Raw genomic sequence first — 16,702 nt, 5'->3', positions numbered from 1 at the left:
CCAAGTCTTCTTCCTACTCTTCTCAATCTGAAAGAAAAAAAAATCACCATTTGCTTGGTTTGTATCTTGTGGAAGTGCAAGACTGGAAAGCCACAGAGCAGTGTAGCTGGGAACCATCAAATAATTTTCATGCACTCCTCTCTATTCAGCCAAACCTACAACTATCCATCAGCATATCCTTCGGTAATAAAAAGCAAGATTAAAATCTGGGTCTAGATCTGACTTTGCTAGTTCAAGTCCATTTCTTTTTATTTAAAATAGAAAAGCACTCACTGAGGTAATGTTACCCACACAATGGGAAGTGGCAGTACTGTATTTTTCACACTAGACCTTCTTTTGCAGGATTCTACAGTTTCATACAGTTTCACTCCTGTTGCTTAAGATCAGCTAGAAACTCCAATGGCGGATATAAGTGCAAATTGCTGATCAAGAGAAGTCTTCACTGGCTTCTGGACACGGGTCTGATTTTTGAACCTTTAGGAAATGAATTTACCACGGAGAAGGCGGCTACAACGGAACCGAATCTTTTTCTTGCTTGCCACAGTATTGGTCCTCTCTCTCTATCAGCTTCAGTTCAGCCCCTCTGGCCTTCCAGCACCACACACAGCCCCCCAACCCAAGGACTCTGTTAAAGTTACCTCCAGAGACCTCTCCAGCAACAAGACTGCCATAACAGGCAATGGCACAGCAGCACCCAAAATAAGACACTGTGTATATGTGGATCCTGAGCCAGCTGTGCCCATCACTACATCAGTGGACACAACACCACAAGAAGAAAATGTCAGTGCAAGCTACCCAGATGAAAAGCCAAAATATGAATCCAAAGCAGAATATCCCCAGGACCTATTCAGTGTGGAAGAACGCAGGCAAGGGTGGGTTGTACTTCACATCTTTGGCATGATATATGTATTTGTGGCCTTGGCCATAGTGTGTGATGAGTATTTTGTCCCTGCCTTGGGAGTGATCACAGAGAAGTTACAGATCTCTGAAGATGTGGCTGGAGCCACCTTCATGGCAGCAGGTGGATCAGCACCAGAACTCTTCACCTCCCTCATAGGTGTCTTCATCTCACACAGCAATGTGGGCATCGGTACCATTGTGGGCTCAGCAGTGTTTAATATCCTCTTTGTCATTGGCACTTGTGCCCTCTTCTCAAGGGAGATACTCCACCTGACATGGTGGCCCTTATTTAGAGACATTTCGTTCTACATTGTAGACTTGCTGATGCTCATCCTGTTTTTCCTAGACAGTGTCATTGATTGGTGGGAAAGCCTCCTTTTACTGACTGCCTACGCCACGTATGTATTCACTATGAAACACAATGTGTACCTAGAACAATGGGTGAAGCAGGAGCTGAACAGGACACTAAATACCGTGCAGGCAGCATCAGCAGAGCATATGCAGAAGGTTGGTGTCATTATTGTTCAGAGGGAAAGTCAGACATATTCATTCTAGCATAAATAAAGAAATCTGCATCTCCTTGACAAAGCGCATATTGAAACAAAACCTCAGAATACAGCTACTAGTCAGTAATTATAAAGTGATGGAAAAGCTATGTAGATAGAAGAAATTCTAAGAAATAAGAAAAAAATCCACTAAAAGGGAGTTCAATCAATGTGATAATTTAAGATACCAGTATGGGCCACTTACCTACTTTCAAGACAGGCATAGGGTTTTGATCAGTTGTTGTAAAGGAGTTTAAGAAAAAACAAAAACTTTACAACCCATTCAGAAACGCATCAGTCTGTGAACAAAACAGTACATTTTTTTGCTAGAGAAAAAAAGGTTTCTGATAAGAAACACTGTCCAAGCCTTCTGCAGATGAGATAGGGTTGTTAAAAAAAAATTCTCTTTTCTAATGCTAAAATTGTGTGTGCCACTGTGGTGCTAGTGGTATCACTTGATACCCAATCTACAGCATAGAAGGAGATCTGGCAGCCTTCAGCAACTATTGTCACCTCTCTCAATCAGCATTTGATAACAAGCTCTAAACATCCAAATTCCATTTCTATGCATTGACTACAGCTGTGTGTGCTCAGAGACAATTCTTTATGCCACTGGTGCTCAGACAGGGAGGTTTGCAGCTGTAACTACACCATCCAGGTGTAGTAGAGACCAGGGCCCTTAACTTCACCACCTTTTGAAGGAAGAGATGACTACTTATACATACAAAGGCAGGCTGTCTGAAGGCTGTTCCCAGAGGCATTTAACCTTTGTGATCTGGCAGATTTGGCCAGGACGTGGTATCTAGAACACTTGGGACTTTATCTTCCTGAACCTGCCTGGCCACTTCTTGCTCCCCATTCTCCCAAATGCTCCCACTGCCTCCTTGTCCCAGGCTAGTGCCAATTCTAGAGCAGAGACCGCTGGATTAAGCTCCATTTCAAATTGTCCTCTAGCATTGTCATATTTTAGAAGTCAAATGTGCATGACCGGCATGCAAGCACATTTTGCCCCTCCTGGTCTTGGTGCTCCCTTCACATAACATGAGGAAAGAAAGGAAGAGGGGTGAAGATACTTGAAATTATGGCAAATAGAGGCAAACTTCCTCTCTTCCCAGTCTGTCTTCCAGCTGGGGTTCATGGCTGGGGGTCCAGGAAGTCATGTGCTACATTCCAGAGGGGAAACACATCTGCAAGTTACTTTATCTATACACACATATCAATCACTATAGGCACCATAGCCGTGATCTCAAACTGAACCCAGCCCTTCAGCATCAACGAAACAAATCCCCGCATTCTGAGTTTACAAGAGAGCTCTCATTAGCATATAGCAGCACGACACAGAGCTGCTGGATCTAACCTGTGGGGAAAGTAAATAATTTTATGGAAAGTAAGGCTAATCAGTAGAAGAAGAGACCCCTTTGCATCTTCTCTCTTCTTCTCTTGGAAAATGGGTCAGGAGACAGATATTTGGAGATGAAGTCTGGGGCTGCCTCCATCTACAGGAATCAGATGGTAGAGGCCATTTGTGTCCGTCTGTCTTAGGGTACACACATCCATACTGAGGGGCTGTAGGCAAAATCCTGTCTCTCTCAGCGGTCACAAGGTTTTGAGGAAGGCACATGGCTTTGGCTCTTTCAGTAGCATCCATGCACAGTTATTTGTATTAACTCTCCCACTTTCTGACAGACATTGGCTTGAAGAGCCATCATTGGATGCTGTAAGAGCTGGTGAGGCTGTAATTGTATTCAGTACTTTTCATTCTTGTTTGTATTCAGAAAAGCAACGGGGCAGTTGCAGATGATGGAACAAAGAAACCAGCAGATGGAAAGAAGCTGCAGGTAAGTTTAAGCAACTTAACAGGTATAGTTACAGGTACAGTTACTATATTTTTAACCCCTCACTACATCAGGTACGGAATAAAGGTGCCATCTTCTCTTTCAAGAAACCTGGACCAAATCCTACCGCAGAATCAACCATCCTCGTCACAGTATCCACAGCTTAATTAACAGGACATCTGGCTGAGTTGTGTCCTCAAAGGAATTTAAAAAAAAATGAGAGATTACACAAATGGATTTGATTAGCAGGGTGCTATTCATTCTACGCTTTAAACAGAATGAAAAGTGTATAGAGAAATTGGAGTATATATTTTCTTACCCTGTTTCATGGCTAACTTTCCTCGTGGGCTCCCAGAGCAGTTGCTGGTAGGGTATGTCCCTCCCTGAAGTGAACACTGAAGATTCCTCCGCTCCTGGGTAAATTCCTGATGCACTGTCTTCCCAGCGGCTGGCCAGGCACTGCGTGGAGAGGCCTAGCTGGCCGAGAGGCTGCATATGTAACATAGCAGGTGTTAGCTTCCTCGTGTGGATGCTACTTTTTTCCCTGTGCACTTAGCCTAGTTGAAAGCTCATTAGGACTCTGGCGTGCTGCACTGACATTAGGAACAGAGCAGCAGAGCTTTCCAATTAAATCAGAAAGCTTGATGCGACTGTATTATTACGGTACAGCAGCATATACATCTACGGAATTACCGATTAGCTGACAACTAAAAGCACTGCGTGCTTTGACTTTTACCATCTGTAATAACAATAGTGCTGCTGACTCCATTGCATATATCTAACGACAGATTGGCCTGTTATCTCAAGAGCATGTCTTGCTGTAAACTGTCAGTACTCTTAGCCAGTCTGTAAACTTGAATGCAGACGCTGTCTAAAATCCATGCTGAACTTGTTCATTGGGTGAGGAAGATCAGGTTCCAGAGACACGTATCCCAGCTCAGAGATGAATTGACAGAAACGGTTTGTGAAGAACATGCTATTGATTGCTGTGTTGTACCTTTATTCTGTTCTGTAGCCTACATCAGCCTTACAGCGAGGCAGCAGCTCAACCTCCCTACACAACTCCCAAATGCGCAGCACCATCTTCCAACTCATGATCTACACCCTGGACCCCCTGGCAGAAGGTGAGTGAATGCTCCACATCAGCAGAACTTTGTTTTGCAGTCCTGATCTCAGAGCAGTATAACAGGGCATGTTTTTTGCTGGTGGAAGGCAGCACCACTGAATGCAAACCAATGAAATCAGCTAGGCTCTAACCCAAGATGACTATGGCTCTGCTTATAGCTGGACTTCCTTCTTTCACTAGAGTCCTGTGCACAGAGCAAAAGGCAGGGAATTTCTTGTCACAAGAGCTCTTTTTACAACAATTCTCCCTCTCCTCCCTCTTATCCCCAGTCTAATTGCAAATACATAATAAGAGGCAGAAAATGAAGATTTCAGCAGATCTATTTGTGCTATTGTCCCAAACATTTTTTTCCAGAAAATGATTGTGCATGGAAGATTATAAATGCTTTGAAGACTGACATTTTCTTTTTACTAAGTTGTAATTAATTTAGTGTTGTAAGGAGACAGATAAGCTTCAGTAGGCAAATAACTTTGATAACAAATTAAGAGCCTTACAGTCACGACCCAGATTATCACTCCCTAGCAAGATTAGTCTTGCTTGTAACCCTAGTCTTTCTTATGAAATACTTTTTATCTCCTCATATTTCCCAGTATGACGATACAGTTATTGGCAGGGTTTATAGGTGTTTAAAACATAAGCTAATTATACCATTGATATATTTCTACCTCTCTAGCAAGTAACAGTCATTTCTAATAACAACAGCCCCACTTGAAGTAAGATTACAGCTTTTGCATGTATTAAGTTCGGAACTCAACAAAACATACTTGAAATGCAGCTCTAAGCAGCACAGATTATGTCAGCTGAGGCAAGCTCTGCACCACTAGGACATCTTCCCTCTCATTGCATGGCTAGCAAGGACAAACACCTCGCTTCTCAGCCCTGACACCAGCTCTGCCTGTGCTACATTGCTGCTACTGTCACCCTTGAAGGAGCATCAGGGCATGTAGAACAGCTGCTGTTACTGGGGTCCTGCCATCAGTGACAATTACTGCAGTCGCCCATCTTTTGCTCTCCCTCTGACAGCAGGAACAGCAAACATGATTTACAGGCTTCCTCTGTCTCATACTATGTCACAGCTCACTTGCACTTTCTTAGCTTAGTCCTGATCTCTGGTCTTGGAATTGCAACATTCAGCTCTGCCTACATTTTCTGAGGAAGAGCTAAATCAAACTATTAGCTTCACTTATAATAGACATGAACACAGGGAGAACCTGTTACCTATGTACCTCTTCGGCTGTGCACACAACCCCGCACAAGGCATAAACCAGAAGAGGAAGAAGTCAAAACCCTTTAAGAATTATTTTTGATAATGGTTAAAAATCCCAGTTGAAATCTAAAACACACAGTAGTTTCCCATTATGATGGCTAAGCCAAACAATGGTATATAAAGAAATGCTACCAGCCAGTTTTTGCTGGGGGAGGGAAAACAGATCATCTTTATATACTCTAGGGAGAATCTCTGATCCATATGCAATTTAGACCAACACTGAGCCCTTCTGAAAGCCCACCTGCAACACTGTTTTTACCAAAAACAGTATCTGCAGTACATTGCAGGCAATGAGCCAACCCCCCAGGGACCAGCTCAGGACTAAAAGGCATTTTCTTTTAAACTGCCCAGGCTGTAGAAAGGACAGCTCTCCAGACTGAGTCGTTGTCCACAGACTTTTAACATGCTGCTCTGTATGAACTTCAATTCAAACACATAATGAAGGTTTATTTTCCAAGAAATGGAGAAGCATATTAAAGATATATTTTCTTCTTAAATGAGGGTTTTCTTTTGTAGTTCAGCACATGCCCCTCCACTGCCCTACTTGTTCTAAAGGGATTATCTGTTGTACCATTCAAATAGAGATTGAAGCTAAGCGGATAAACACCTCTCGTGTCTATCATTGAGGTTACAAAAAGGACTCTCCAGATCAAACTTTCAGCAGCAAAAACTGATCGAGTGAACAAAGGTGGCTTGATAAGGACAGCAAGGACCCTCCAAAACCTTCTCGTGTTCCCTGCACCTCTTCATGTCCTTGTGCTCTAGCTGAGGACAGCTGCAGCTGTCTGGCGAAGTGCTGGCAGTGCCTGCCTGCCCCAGCCTAGTGCATGCTTGGCTTTCTGGTCCAGGCTGATGTCCTCTGTGTGGTGAAACTCTGGGACCTCAGCACGACTTGTGGGGTACCAAGGCTAAGGAGAGCACTCCAGTGCTGCCGGAGCTAGTGCAGCCCAGGACACTCCACAGGGACTTCTCAACAACGTTGTGAGCTTTTAGCCTTCCTAAGGGACTGCATACTGAATAAAGGGAACTATTGGTGATTTTGGATCCTCTCATAAAAAAAAAAAAAAATCCAGAAAGAAACAAAAAAACATCCACCCTTCTCATCTCATTTAGACTAGACTGGCTTTGAGTTATTGTGTCTGTAAGCTGCAGCCACTAGATGGAAGTGTGACCACATGTACATAAGTCACAGCTGTGACAGTGGGCTACAGTTTCTTCAGAAGGAGGTTGTTATTTTACAGACCTTTTGCTATAAGAATGCAATAGAGTTAAGGGCATAGTCTCTGCCCCAGGTACACGTCTGTTGCACTGAACATTGCCAGAACAGACACAGTTGTTTTAAAAAAGGTAACAGTAAAGAAAAATACTTCCGTAGAATGTCATCGGAAAAGGAAGGATTTGTGAGCTCCCCATTCATGTTAACAGCACTGCAGCTCTTTAGTACCCTCAGGGCAGCTGGGGGCCTAATTCTCATTGATCATCATCAAATTCCTTCTCTTTGCAGTGTGTACAGAACTGTCTGAACCAGGCACATTTCTGTAATCAAGCTGCAACATAAAAGATGATCCCATCTGTCCTCAAGGATCCTTGTTCCTTTTACTTGCCAACTTCTGTAACATCAGCATTTAAAGGCTGTGGTAAAGAAAACTCTACAAAAGAAAAATGTTGCCAACTATTTCTCATCAGCTCTTAACCTACTGAAAGCGATCTCTGTAGGGTTTTCTTCCTTATGCTGCAGTTGCATTTTAGCTGGCGAGCACAGAAACTGTTTCAGGGCAATGAGTGTCCAAAACATGTTAAACTACCAGCACTGTGCCTTCAAAACAAGTTTCCAGAGGCAGAGGCCTTAGAAATAAGCCAGAAGTGCAGAAACACAAGCTTCCTTTCCCCACTCTTAAAACACCTGTTGTGAAACATTCTCATCTGAACAGTGGATTAAGTTCAGATTTTATTTTTATTTTTTTAATTAGGAACGGATCATTACTTTCCCATCCTTTCCTGTGTTGACAGCAGGCTAGGGTTTTTACTTTAAAAGCCCTAACACTTGCTTAACCCTATGCATTATATTTTTGATAGAAACTTTTATTTGTGCCATTTTTTAAAAATGGGAAATTTCTAGCAACTCTAGTCTTTCTCCTCCACTTTCTCTGACAGTGGACAGAAGCAGAGCTCGTGACCTTTTCAAGATCTTCAGGCTAGACACTGGAGGGAACTGTTGGGGAATTAAGAAGAATGTAGATTTTGGGAATGACTGAGGGGCCTTCTCATTTCTGAAATCTCCTGATTTCTGTAGTATGGTAGAACATACTACAGTTTTGCCATCAGATTATTCTTTAAACTCTAGCCATACAAGGAAGACAACAGAAATCTGCTTTTATTTTTGAATGAAGGCCAAGTAAGGTCATCAGAGCTGTCTACCCTCAGTATGTCCCAATTAAAGAACTAAGGATTTTGGAAATTAGACTAGAATAAAGCAGCAGACAGTACTGTAGCAGCTTCAGCTAGAAGACTGCAGACAGCTACATTTGCTCCTTGCTTCACTAGTATTCAATCTTTTGTATCATGCTTCCTCTTAAAATAAAGGGACAAAAAGATTTTAAGTACAGTTTTAGGACACCACAAACTCCAAATCCTCCATGTTCATGCCAAAATTTAAAGAAAAAGTCTTCAAGCCTATGCTATAAATTAGTCCCGTTGGATTAAATATAAGGAAATTACAAGAGCCAAACTCAAGACTGAAACTCAGCTACAACCTTAAATTCACACTAGATGCTGTCAATCCACAGGGCAAGGACCTGCCTGAAGGCCCTCTCAGAGCCCCTGGACAAAGGCATGTTCTGTGGGACTGGTTATCAGACAAAGTGGCAGTTACCAGAGGAGCGAGTGCCTGAAAGTCAGCAACAACCTTTTTGCCCACTTAATCTCAGAAATAGGTCTTGGGGCATTACCAGGGCAGCTGGAGATTCACTGATGCAGACTTCGGTGCAAACCTAGAGCAGCTCAAAGGAAGATCCCCGCACACCCAGCAGGAGCATTGCCTGCCTGCAGTGCCCTGAAGCACAAGTTCTTCCCCAGCGACATGCTCCTTGGCCACAGCAGAACCGGTGGCTGCCAAAGCGGGTTAGGAGCTCTGTGCTGCCCTGCTGAGCAGAGCTGGGCTAAGCCAAGGTACTAGCAAGGACTGAACTGACAGCTATCCTTCATCCCCCTGCTGACCTTCAGATCTGGCCTGCTTATAGCCACCTCTTCCTCCAATCTCAGTTCACTCTGCATGAAATGTGTGTCAGAGGAATTAACACCTTTTTAAGTGAGGCTGATCGCATGAGAACTGGATAGCAGCCTGAACCTAATCCATTTATCCTGATAGAGAGATGCTCTCAGGCTCCACTCTGGTCAGTACTCACAGCTTGCAGCCTAGGTGAGAGCAGAAAGCCAGGAGCTGGAATTTATATAATCCCTCCGAGGCTGGGCCTGACCGCCCTGACCCTGCTGACAGCAGCTTTTGCAACAGCTCCCAGGAAAAGCTGAACAGAGAGATGCCATTGTCCCATGGTTAGAGGATGAGACTAGCAAAGGGTCACCGCCTTGTTGCTTTGCACAGCTGAGTATGCTTGTGCTCAGCATCAGCAGAGGGAAAACCGAGTAAAATGATTCACGTCCCCTCCAGTAGGTTTCAATGCCAATAAATGGTGCTGAAGTAGGGAGGTAGGCTTCTTGGCCTTCCCTCCTTGTTCAAAAGAGGAGGGCTCGGCAGCTCATCTCTCTCCAGCCACTGCTGTTTTCAGGGGAAATGACATTTAATGAAAAAAAGTGTTCAGATGTCCTGTCAGACAACGACAGGAATCGGACAGCAAGGCCTGTCTGAGCCAGTCCCAGTTATTAGACATATATCCAGAGTACATTGATTGTGACAAGGTTCAGCTCACAGCTGAAGATCCGCCTGCACGGCTTAGGGCCTTATACCTTCTGTTTCTATTAACTCAGTAACACGTCGATGAATAAAGCGATGGGGGCTTTGCCCTTGAGGCAAAGGGCATCAACAAATTCTTGCTGCACAGTTGACAGTTCTGTAGACTAAATCAGTGATAAAGCTTTCAGAGAAAATTAATTTACAGTCCTCCACACAGGCCAAACATAGCATGGCCTTCCATCTCTATTAAAACTGCCGATTTCTTGTGGCTACTGTCCATGTACAAACCCTCTGACCCTTATCTTAATCACTGGGTAGCCAGTGGCCAACAGAGGATATAGATTAAAGTAGGGGCTTGGAACTGATGACTTGGTCACTGGCCATGACAGCAGGAATTAAGCCATTTAAGCATAGCATCTAACATCTAACCACGGAGGGACACACTGTTTCACAATTCACTGTGTAATAATAAAGCAGTTCACATGAGCATGGCACAAATTATAGTGGGAGAAGTCCTCATCAGTCCCAGAAATACACAACTGGACACTGCACTGGTGAAGATCTGGTCTCTTGGGTAGCCCTTTGCAGAATAGCCTGGACCACGTTGAATCTGGATACCAGGAACTGGAATTAATTGTGGCAGAGAAGACACTTTCAGACTCAGATAAATCAATCATTTTCCAGATAACTGAAATGGAGAAGGCTTTTCTTGTTCCTTGCCATCAGGTTGCCAGGCTGCAAGCAGCAGCCTCTTCCAACAGCCACATGGCAGAAGGAAGGTGTCATTTTTAGCTTGCATATAATCAAGCCTGAACAGAGTCAACAGTCCTTTAGGAACTAAATGATACTGCATCAAAATTCTTCCTCTATTCTTTCTGCAGTTGCTCCTGCTGAAGCACAGATATCTCCTATATTACTGAATTGAAAAAGATTCCATCTTCTCCCGAGATTTTTTGAAACATGAATGTACTGATTACATAGCAAATTGCTGGCATAATTATCATAGTACTAAGTATTTAAATATAACAATTATGATCCATTAACAGCAGCCAAAACTTTTAAGGCCACAGCCAGAAAGACAACTCCTAGGTCTGCAATCCAGGTGGAAAAACAGGGTGAGCGTATCTGTATGGCAGTACACATAGCTGACAACTGATGACGAATGCATCCTTCTCATTCACAGCAAAATTTAAAGACAAGGTTGACATCTTGAGCAACATAGCCAAGGCTAAGGTAGATGCTCTGAACAAACAAGGATCAAAACCAGAAGGTGAGTGCAAGAAAAGTCAGTGCTGTTTGCCTTATTTTGCATTGTAACCTCTCCCCTTCCCAGCCCTGAGCGCTTTTGACTGTCAAAGACACTACAGTGTGACACAAGTTTTCTCCTATTGATCACAGAACCTGCTGTAATGCAGCAGAAATAATTCAACATATACTAACAGTGGACAATAAAAGCCAGCCCTACAGGAGTCTAGGAGTGGTTAGTACAGAAGGACCTAAACAGAAAGTGCTACAAGGAAGTAGTATAAGTTACAATCACAAGAGTGGAAGAGAGAAAACCAGGCCATTATATACAACAATTGTGTGCTGCTATGCTCCTTGATCTTTGGTAGCGGCTGCAAATTAAGTGTTCTTTAAAACAATGTACCTCTGTTTTAGCCTAGAAATTCAGCATATTTGCAGAACAGCGCTGGCTGACTCCTCCATAAAAATAGCTGACTTTGTCTACAACCACTCTAACGGTCTGTGCATCCTCCCTTTAAATAGTTTTTGCTTTTTCTGTTTCACTAGTGATACACTGGCTACTTGAGATTATGCAGAGGGAGCAGCTAACCTGAGCTACAGTATGGATCTGTGTTGTCAGTGAACTTGGAGACTTTGAAAAAATAAGACAACTTTTGTGTGGAAGGTGCCACCTTCAGAAGCACACAGCTGCAATATGATAGTCACCGGAATATCTCACAACATCTGGCCTTGCCCATGCAAAGGGGACCAAATTTGAGGAAAATATTGTTTAAGAAACAAGTAAATCCTCAGCTGGTTCAAGTTATCATCACAACATTGTCTTCCCTGAACTATAAGTTTTCGTCCCACAACAAAATGCCCCACAAACCTTTCTGGTGATTGGACTGTGCACATCCCACAGGTGTTATTAATCTGTGCTACCAGTTTGTGCTGAAAGTGTCCCAAGTCTGCTGTCTGAAGGCCTGGTTCCAGAAATCCCAAATGGCACAAAAATACGTGCCCAAAAAGCTCCCCTCTAGACTGGTTCTCTAAAACAGGGCAAGGCACACTAGATCAGCTTACCCAGTTCAGAATAAGCTATCCAGCAATGCCCCATTTGGGTATAGTACATAGGATAACACGAGCTTACAGATCTGATGGGTTTGCATATCTGGAGGGCATCCCTTAAGCTAAACAGCAACAGTGTAAAAAGACGGTTCTTACTGTGACTTTGAGCAGTCAGGCATTCTGTATTGCCTCTGTTGTGTTTTACTCAGGCTTCAATGCTAACCTTGTGCAGAGGTTTCCAGGTTCCTGGAACAGGTTAATACAGGAACAGCACAGAGGACATTGCAGTTATTTCCTTGTATGTGTCAGCACTTTACTATATGCATTTGAATATGTACCAAATGATTAGAGATTAAAATTTGGCAGCACAAAACAATCATTTCTCAGGAGCCTCAAAGAATATCAGTCCCCTGGAGAATGCCCAGCACCACTAGAAAGTAGTGAAGCATAGCTTTACATCCCTTCTAGCTTTTAAGGATGGCTTTAATAAAACCTGCAGAATCTAGACTGAAACTTGGAAACATTATTGGTTAGAGAACAGATAATTAGCATTTCCCTGTTCTTACGTATGTGCCTCTCTGCAGTTTCAGAAGAAGTAATAACAGTGATAGCTGGATAGGTGAAAGCTCCTACGATCGTATTAATTCTGAGCCACATGAGCCAGATTCTACCCGGCATTACTAATCACAATCCACAGCAGACAAGGGACAATTGCAGTTTTAAAGTAAGCAGGCTGGATTTGACCTGAAACGCTTCACATTTTTGTAGGAAATTCAAATCTCCCTGCAGATCAAGGGGAAGGTGACCACTTCACCATTAACATGACTGAAACCAGTATTCCTTCCTACCCTTTTTAGCAGAAGAGGAAAAGCAGGCACAATCACCAAACACTCTTCAAGTAACTCCTGCCAGTGACTCTGAACCCAGCAAAGACAAACACAAGGCAGATGCACCACAAGATGGACAGGTATTTAAATGAGGATCATAGGCAATGAGAGCTCAGTCCAAACGAAATGTCACACATGCGCTTTCCTTTCTCTCCGTTCTAGAGCTTTTGCTGTAGGACCCAACATGTTTCCCATAACTATCAGCCACAGACTGTGTTTCTGATAATGAAATAAATACCTCAGAGCTTATTTAAGGAGATAGCTCAACTATTTAGGCTTAAGGCTGAAGATAAATCAGATCAAAAATATGACCCCTTACTGATACCGTATTTTCTCCTCAAATGGCTCTTCTGGGGTCAGATGGCTACCCAAAGTAAGTTACTATCAAACATAACAGGAAGGTACGAGTGCCTGTATGTGATGCTTTCCTGTTTGTTTCCCTAACCATCCTTTCAACTGAAGTCACTGGGCTGTTCTGATCAGCAGAGGATGTTTTCAAAGCCAGACAGTAAATGCATTATTTCTGTCAAACTCCTGTCTAAAAGTTGAATCTAGTTGATTGATACAAACTAGTTACTTACACAGGCATCTGCAAGGGAGGTACAGTCTGCCCGGATTTTGTCCCTCAACAGCAAGATGAGGGCTCTGATTGACCTTGATCATTTTACAAATAAGACCTCTACCAAGGCAAGGCCATAGCGACTAAAGGCTATGAAGCTGCTTGTCAGCATGAAAACAAACACGTTTTTCTCTGATCCACAGCATTCTTCAGACAGCGATGACTCAGAAGACAGCAGCTCTGAGACTGAGGAAAGCAGTGATGACAGCACAGACGATGAAGAAAATGACGAGCCGTTATCTCTTGAATGGCCAGAAACTAGAAAAAAACAAGCTATTTACCTTTTCCTCTTTCCCATTGTCTTCCCTCTCTGGAGCACTTTGCCTGATGTTAGAAACCCAGTAAGAATCTATCTTTCCTTCTACTACTGGGTTCATTAACAGAACTATAGATTTCTTCTCATCAAGAAACCAGTGTCTGGTTTAATTGGAATTATTTGCTTAATTGCTGTCAACACTGCAGGGATTTGGGGCAGAAGCTCCAGCTGCGGCATAGCACAGCTCCATAGACTTAAAATCATCCAAGACTAGCAACAGTTGGTCATCTAACCAAGGTGACAAATCCAAAGACAATTTTAATAGAAACCAGGGTCCATGTTAAATCAATTGATTGCATTGGAGTGTTTCAACTGAATAGGTTTCATTGGGGTTTGTTACCTTCCTGATTTTTTTTTTTTTAATAGGACTCAAAAAAACTCTTTGTCATCACATTTTTTGGATCCATCATCTGGATTGCAGCATTCTCTTACCTCATGGTGTGGTGGGCTCACCAGGTGAGGGGGTTATTTTCTTTCTGCAAAAAAAGACTGTCTCAAAGCATGTAGATGGATATATAGGGAACAATGTATCACTGTGGTATTCTATCTGATGAATTACAACTATAGTCATTTATCAAAACAGTAGAAACTTTGTTTTGGTAGAACCCAGAGGGAATTTTCAATTTCATTCTTTCCAATTTAACAAAGACTCATTCTTTTTCAAAAGCTTCCATGGGAATTTATGCATCAGTGAAAAGAGAAGTGCAGTCAAGATTTATCTTCATCCTTCCTTTTCACTGATGAATGCTTCTGTGCAGAGCATAATTACCCTTACCTAATTAAAATTCTAGGAAATACAAATTCTGATTCTGGAAGCTGCTAAATGACCTCACTTCCTATTTCCTTAATATTTGCCTGGTGTTTGGGGAAGTAATACCTACTTTGCATCTTGTAGAATCAGATCCACAGTTTGTATTTAGTGATATAATGCACATCCACAATGCCATTGACCAAGTCATAAATCCAAGAAGCATATAGTTTCACAATGCCTTCAGATCATACATAATTCACTTTAAATTAGGACGCCTTCTACCTTTAACCCCTCTTAGAATAGGCAGACTTCAGAGAGAGGAGTGTGCTGTTGTAACTGATTTCACCTTGTTCGGTCTTGGCAGCACTGTACCTTCTAGAGTACTGCTAATCTGAGATCAATGTACACTGCAAAAATGTAATTTTTCCATCATACAAAGCCAAAGGAAAAAAAAAGACATCAGATTTCAGGGAATTAAAAATAAAGTCCAAATATGATACAAAACCTAGAAAACTGAACAGAGCAATGAGATTCCATGTTCCAAAAATAACAAACCTATCCCACTTTGTTACTATTTCTTAGGTTGGTGAAACAATTGGGATATCAGAAGAAATTATGGGACTAACCATACTGGCAGCGGGAACATCAATCCCTGACCTTATCACCAGTGTCATTGTTGCACGCAAAGGTTTAGGCGACATGGCTGTCTCCAGCTCTGTAGGCAGCAATATCTTCGATATCACTGTTGGGTAAGTACTAGTCCAATGCTGAAAGTTGCATTTCTTCTGAAATACAAAATGTACTGTTTCCTGCTCCAAACAAGTTCATAATTGATTTAATTTTAGCTGTAATTAAATGAGGGATAACTGGACAACTAGTTAAATGTATTTAAGCAACATAGCCAGGAAAGACAAATCTTTATCAACTCACTGCAGACTGAGTTAATTTGTACATAGTTCAGGTCATTGTTCTGCTGCTTAAAATAATTTGTATGTCCAGAGACACCACTATCTTAACCTAAGAATCTCACCAAGCTTTATTAATTGCACTGGTAGATGATAGGTGAAAATAATCGTGCACTAGGAAAGCCAGAAACAGCAGTTGTCAATGGGACAAGAAACATCACTATGGGAAGAATATCACAGCAAAAAGGAAGTGCCTAAAACTCATTAACACCACCTTTTAGTAGAAATTAAGTAAAACAAAGCAAGCTTTCCCCCTCCCCCTTTCAAAAAGGTGTTTAGATACTTGCTTATGAAATTGGATGAGGGGGCTGCAAAAAGAAAAAAGCAAGTAATTTTCAAAATTGTATGAAACTTAACTCCCCTGCAAATTACTGTTCAGTTTTCCTTCTAGGAGTCTCCTAGTTAACAGTACTCAAGGAACAGGCCTGGTCTGCCCCATACTACTTCACAGAGCAAGTTTCCCTAAGCGGAGTCTTTCACTGATACTTCTACTTTCAAACTTTCAGTTGCAGGTTGTGCTTAGCCAATAATCTAACAATGAATTTTCAAGCCAATACAAAATTACTTATTTTTCAGGACAAAACACAACAAATCTTTGGCTAATGTCGAAGATTCACAGGCAGGACACTTACCCACTAACTCAAAAACATTCAGATCCTGTGCAATTAAGGCACAAGGATCCTATAAACTCCTTTATAATAGGATGCTGAGGAACTTAATTCATAAGTATTATTTAAAAATCATTTCATATTCTTGCATTGCATTGTGCTAGTGAAAGGTATTATTCTAAATACATTTTTGCACAGACAGCATCAATTGTAGATTTATGCTGAGATTTATCAAAGATCATGCATTGTTTTTTCTGTAACATTCTGGAAAAAATGCTTAGTTACTATGCAGAAATTGCCTTAAGATATTTATTTCAATTACTCTTCCTTTACTTGCAGTTTGCCAGTTCCTTGGTTCCTTTATTCTGTCTTCAATGGACTCAGTCCAGTTGCAGTTAGTAGTAATGGTCTGTTTTGTGCAATTGTTCTTCTCTTTCTAATGCTCCTGTTTGTAATCATCTCAATTGCTGCATGTAAATGGAAAATGAACAAAATACTGGGGCTCACTATGTTTGCTCTTTACTTTGTGTTTTTGATCATCAGTGTGATGTTGGAAGACAGGATAATATCTTGCCCAGTATCTGTATGACATTTGGACACCCCAAGAAATATTGTTCTTCTAAATAAGATACTGATATGTATACATCAAAAATCAAAAGGAGTTTATGGTAGCTGTTGTTC

At 42.0% G+C, this 16,702-nt stretch overlaps 1 protein-coding gene across 1 annotated transcript; it reads left to right on the top strand.

Annotated features, from left to right (window-relative positions):
- The first annotated feature begins 483 nt into the window (after positions 1–483).
- On the top strand, positions 484–16,610 carry SLC24A1 (solute carrier family 24 member 1). Its single transcript, XM_062584118.1, has 9 exons — positions 484–1,407; positions 3,221–3,283; positions 4,296–4,404; positions 10,767–10,853; positions 12,733–12,842; positions 13,525–13,722; positions 14,064–14,153; positions 15,031–15,197; positions 16,361–16,610. Exons 1-9 carry the CDS (start codon positions 484–486, stop codon positions 16,608–16,610), a joined length of 1,998 nt encoding a protein of 665 aa, XP_062440102.1.
- The last annotated feature ends 92 nt before the right edge of the window (positions 16,611–16,702 follow it).

Source organism: Rhea pennata, chromosome 10 (assembly GCF_028389875.1).
Source record: "Rhea pennata isolate bPtePen1 chromosome 10, bPtePen1.pri, whole genome shotgun sequence".
Taxonomy (NCBI): domain Eukaryota; kingdom Metazoa; phylum Chordata; class Aves; order Rheiformes; family Rheidae; genus Rhea; species Rhea pennata.
Note: the sequence above shows the minus strand (reverse complement) of the source record. Positions and strands in the feature narration are given on the sequence as shown.

What these genes read in the sequence shown, in the direction of transcription:
- SLC24A1 (XM_062584118.1), top strand. Translation starts at nt 484, where the DNA reads ATGAATTTACCACGGAGAAGGCGGCTACAACGGAACCGAATCTTTTTC. An exon ending in CAGCAGAGCATATGCAGAAG is followed by an intron (nt 1,408 to 3,220) that starts GTTGGTGTCATT and finishes GTTTGTATTCAG; the next exon opens with AAAAGCAACGGGGCAGTTGC. An exon ending in ACAAGGATCAAAACCAGAAG is followed by an intron (nt 10,854 to 12,732) that starts GTGAGTGCAAGA and finishes TACCCTTTTTAG; the next exon opens with CAGAAGAGGAAAAGCAGGCA.